General features: G+C 50.3%; 1 protein-coding gene across 1 annotated transcript in view; it reads left to right on the top strand.

The window, feature by feature from the left end:
• Positions 1–4,261, top strand: part of LOC104494733 (exocyst complex component 4) — a gene marked incomplete at its 5' end in the record, with an annotated part of 71,949 nt that overhangs the window by 36,330 nt on the left and 31,358 nt on the right. Inside the window, one exon of the mRNA XM_010137601.1 lies at positions 1,719–1,860. Within this exon, the coding sequence (XP_010135903.1) occupies positions 1,719–1,860 (142 nt within the window). The remainder of the gene's footprint in view (positions 1–1,718; positions 1,861–4,261) is intronic.

Raw genomic sequence — 4,261 nt, forward strand, 5'->3', positions numbered from 1 at the left:
GCCGCCAAACTGGGCACCCGGTGCTGGGGACCTGCGGTAGCAGGGGCTGGACTGGGTGATCCCCAGAGGTCCCTGCCAGCCCCACCAGGCTGGGGTTCTGTGATTCTGTAACGAACGCTAGTGCAAGGAGAGAGAGCAGATGTTCCTTAAAGCCGGCAGACAGCCGGTCCACTCTTCAGGCTGACCACAGAACAGCTATGAGCTGAAAATGTGAAGCAACTTTAAAAAAAGCAGTTATGGCAGAGGAAAGGAGTATTCCCAGTGGAGATGGGAAAGCTCTAGTCCTGTTGTGGCACCAGTTGTAGCTCAAATACAGCATCCAGCTCTGGTTACCTGTGTTCAGGACAAGGAAATTGAAACCAGAAGGGGTGCAGAGAGTTGCTTTTGTCCAGGCGTGTGGCAGGCTGCCCAGGGCAGTGGTGGAGCCCCCATCCCTGGAGGGGTTTCCCAGCCGTGTGGAGGTGCTGCTGAGGGACAGGGGGCAGGGGGCACCTGGCAGTATTAGGTAGGACTCAATGATCTTAAAGGCCTTTTCCAACCTGAATGATTCTGTGCTTCTGTGCAGAGGAATCCAGGGATGGAGAACTCTGTAAGGCGAAGAATAACGCTGGGGTATGAAGAACCATGTGTCAACATCAGTGACTAAGTTCAGGCTGGAAATTAGATCCCAGACTTTTAACTTCCCTGTTAGGGAAGTGATGCTGAGAAGGAGTCAGCCAGGGTAGAAGTCTGAACAAGTTCAGTATGACACTTAAGTTTATACTCAAGGCCATGGGACACAGGGCTTGTGCAGACTGGACTTGGCGATCCAGGAGATCCCTTGGAATCCCATTATTTAATTCAACTGGAAGTTGTCAAAGCAGGCCTGCCTGATTTCAAACATCGCTAATCACCCAGTGCAGGAAGCTGTGTCTAAAGTGCTGCTTGAACAAGGGCTTGAACTCAGATGTTTAGGATACGCTTCCTCTAATTAAGGCGGAATCCGTGATAACAGCCTGTGACTCCTGGTAGCGCAGCGAGTTCTTCAGCTCGAGTGGCAGCAGTCTGTGTGGCAGGGGAGAAGGGTCAGGGTTCAGGCACTGTGATAAAATATAAGGCATGAGTTATGGCGGCATTGACACCTCTCCAGGAGAGACGATGGTTGGGATAAACTCAAGGTGGTTTTTTAAAGAGGTCGCAGTGGGAGGGAAGCAGTTGCTCCATGACCCCCTCATACCTGTTGCCTGCTTTTTAATTGCTTCCCTGCCTAAGAGCTGTGTTTTATTAACAAGAGGAAAGAAAGCCTCCCAGATGCCTCTGAAGGGATGGGGGCAGGCAAAGACTCACTTGAAATTACGTGGAGAAGTCTACAGTGACCAAAAGGGACCGTCTTTCCCTTTGCTGCACTTTGGCTCCCAGGCAGCTCTTTTCTCGCTCTGAGCAGGGCAAGATAAATGTTCCTGGATTCTGCAGCTACAGAAATACTCATTGCAGAGCAGTATCTTCCCAAGTAAATGTATTCTGGTGGTTGATTAAACCTCTCAGATCCACTTTGGAGTTTAATCAATTGCAGAAGCAGTTTGTTGCTTCATACACTCCCAAATTATAGATGATACTGCTCAGCCAAAGGTGGGAGAGAGCACATGCCTTCAGGATGGAAGCAGGCAAGATGCTGAGCTTGCTAAAGCTGAGCCATAGCGACAAGTTATGTCTCACATTTGTACTATCTTCTCTTCTAGCTGCGTCTCCTGGCCAGGACAGCCATGCCAGCATGGAACACCTTCCTGCATCCGAACAGATCCTGCAGACCCTGAGTGAGCTGGCCAGGTCTTTTCAAGAGATGGCTGACCGCTGCCTGCTGGTTCTGCACCTGGAAGTCAGGTAAACCCCCTGAATTCGGGTATTGCGGGTGAGCTTGAGAGGCTCTAGGTTTAGGTTGTGTCCGGAGTATCTATTACCACCGCTGAGACAGATGGAGTTGCCTGCTGTAGCATCACGGTCAGTCCGGAAATGGCAGGTCCCATCTCCACAGATGGCCAAGTGTGGGATGGAGGCAGGACACCGAAAAGTGGAATTTCCTAGGGAGGTCTGCGTCTTCTGTGTCAGAGATTGGGAAAAGCGCATTTTGGGGTGGGCTTTGTCCTTAGAAAATCACACATCAATGTTTTAATAGTCGAGCGAGTGACTGCACCTTTATTAGCCACTGCGCTTTGTGTCACGAACAGGAGCTTTTCTTGCTGCTCTTTCAAATAGTTGCTGGGAAGCCAGCTGGAGTTTTTTAAAGGCATGGTTAATTCTGTGATGTCTCTGACTCTGCATGCAAAGATCAAAGGCAGCAAATCCCCTTCTTCAGGCTGCCAGCTGTCCGCTCCGGCGCTGGGAAGACATTTTTCCTTATGCATTGTATGGGCCAGGTGTATTCCCATTGCTCCCCTTTTCTCTGAAGCATCCCATAGAAGCCAATATCAGAGACAGGCAATGGCACTTGATGGATCATGGGTTTGTTCTGCTGTGACATCTCCTGAGCCATTTTGCGTCCTTGTGTACATGGGCAAAGCTCCGGTGAAGTCAGTATGTAGCCTTAAAAAAAAATACACATTAGTTACTGTCAGCAGACCTTCAGCCTGCTCTCCATCATCTGCTGGCCGCTTGGTTTCAGGCATCACAGGTGAGCTGGGGTTTGAAGGATTCAAGGAGAAGATTGCTAAGGTGTGGAAGTTGAGCAGCTTTCCAGCTGCGATGTGACGTGAGGTGATGCCTGAGCTGACTCGGACTCATGGTATGGGCCCGGACTTGTGGTGGGGCACCAGCCTGAATGGGTCTCTGGCTTCAGTGGCTTCATCACACTCGGGTTAAGCAGAAATAAGTGAAAATGTGATTTGGGGGAGAAAACTGCTGTCAATTTAGAGCACTCCATTGCCCACCTCCTCTAGTGCTTCTAGGAGCCCCAGGTTGATGCTGTAAATACACCAAAGCCCGTTACTCTGTGCCAACGGGTGGAAAGGATTGAGAAGGAGAGATGCTACCAACCAGGAAAATCTCCAGCAGGAGATTTTTTCCTCAGAGTCATCGCTGGGCGTTTGCAGCCGCAGAGGAAAAGCCCAGTCCCTCTGATGGCTGTCACTAGCAGGTTCTCTGCGACTCCTACCCCAGCTCCCCGGCTCCGTTCGTTCACAGAAACCCTGTGCTTTAAGCAGGCGCTCGGAGCTCATTTGCAAAGAGCCTGGGAATTTATCCAGCCGCTTGCTGCTGCAGGTGCGGTCTAGGAAAACACCAGCAAACAGCAAAGCGGATTGGAGACGACACAATTAGCCCCTCGTCTTCCTCCTCCCTTAGGGCCCCCCCTTCGTTCACAGCTTTGCCAGATGCAGGTTGGCACCAGCTCGACATGGGCTTCTCCTCCTCCGGTAGCGTGTGGGCGTGACCTGAGGACAGTGGTCGCTGAGGTCCTGCTCCTTGGGTTTGTATCTGCTTCCTCAAAGGAAATCTGTTGGTGCTCAGATCGTGCAACCATTTCTTTAGTGACAAATATCCGTGGAGGTTTGGATGACGACATGTCTGTTACAGCACATCCCTATAAAAAGCCCTGTATAGAATTATATAGGAGCAGGCACTAAAGAGTACGAACAAATGGGTTTACTCTTGGAATTGCCCTAAATTGGACTGGCTTGTGATGGCCACCTGCAGGATGTTTTGCAGGACAGGGGACATGAAAGCCAGCACATACCCCTCATGGCTTCTCCCACCCCAACCCAACTCCCCGCTGTCTGGGCCCATCTGGTGTGAAATTTCTGTCTCAGTTATGCTTTCAGTGCATGTATTTCACCCAGGCTGTGATTTGGCCGTGTTTCCCTGACAGATGACATGGAGAAGAACCCAGCCAACCTCCTGAGTCGAGTGACGTGGGTGAAACCCAAGATTCACAAAAGTGGAAGGAGTTTTGCTGCCTGCTTGGCTGGGTACAGCACTTTTCTCTATAGATTCAGAAGAAATTACTTAATTACAGTTTTTTGCAGAACCCCAGCAGGTGATTTTAATGGACAGAATTTCTCCTTCAGCGGCGGGATGATGGTTGGGCACGTTGCCTACAGCCGTACCGGGCAGGTGAACAGAAAAGAAAAAAGTTGCAGTTAAATGCTTGGGAATAGGTACAACCTGGGCCCTCTAATTGTCGTTTCCTGTCTCCTGGCTCACTCCTTCTGACAGTTACAACCGTTATTAGATCTCTGTGGTACGTAGAAGGGGTTTTTATGTGAGCATCGGTGTGGAAATGCTGCTGAAC

This window comes from Buceros rhinoceros, unplaced genomic scaffold, assembly GCF_000710305.1.
Source record: "Buceros rhinoceros silvestris isolate BGI_N320 unplaced genomic scaffold, ASM71030v1 scaffold13656, whole genome shotgun sequence".
NCBI classification, from domain to species: domain Eukaryota; kingdom Metazoa; phylum Chordata; class Aves; order Bucerotiformes; family Bucerotidae; genus Buceros; species Buceros rhinoceros.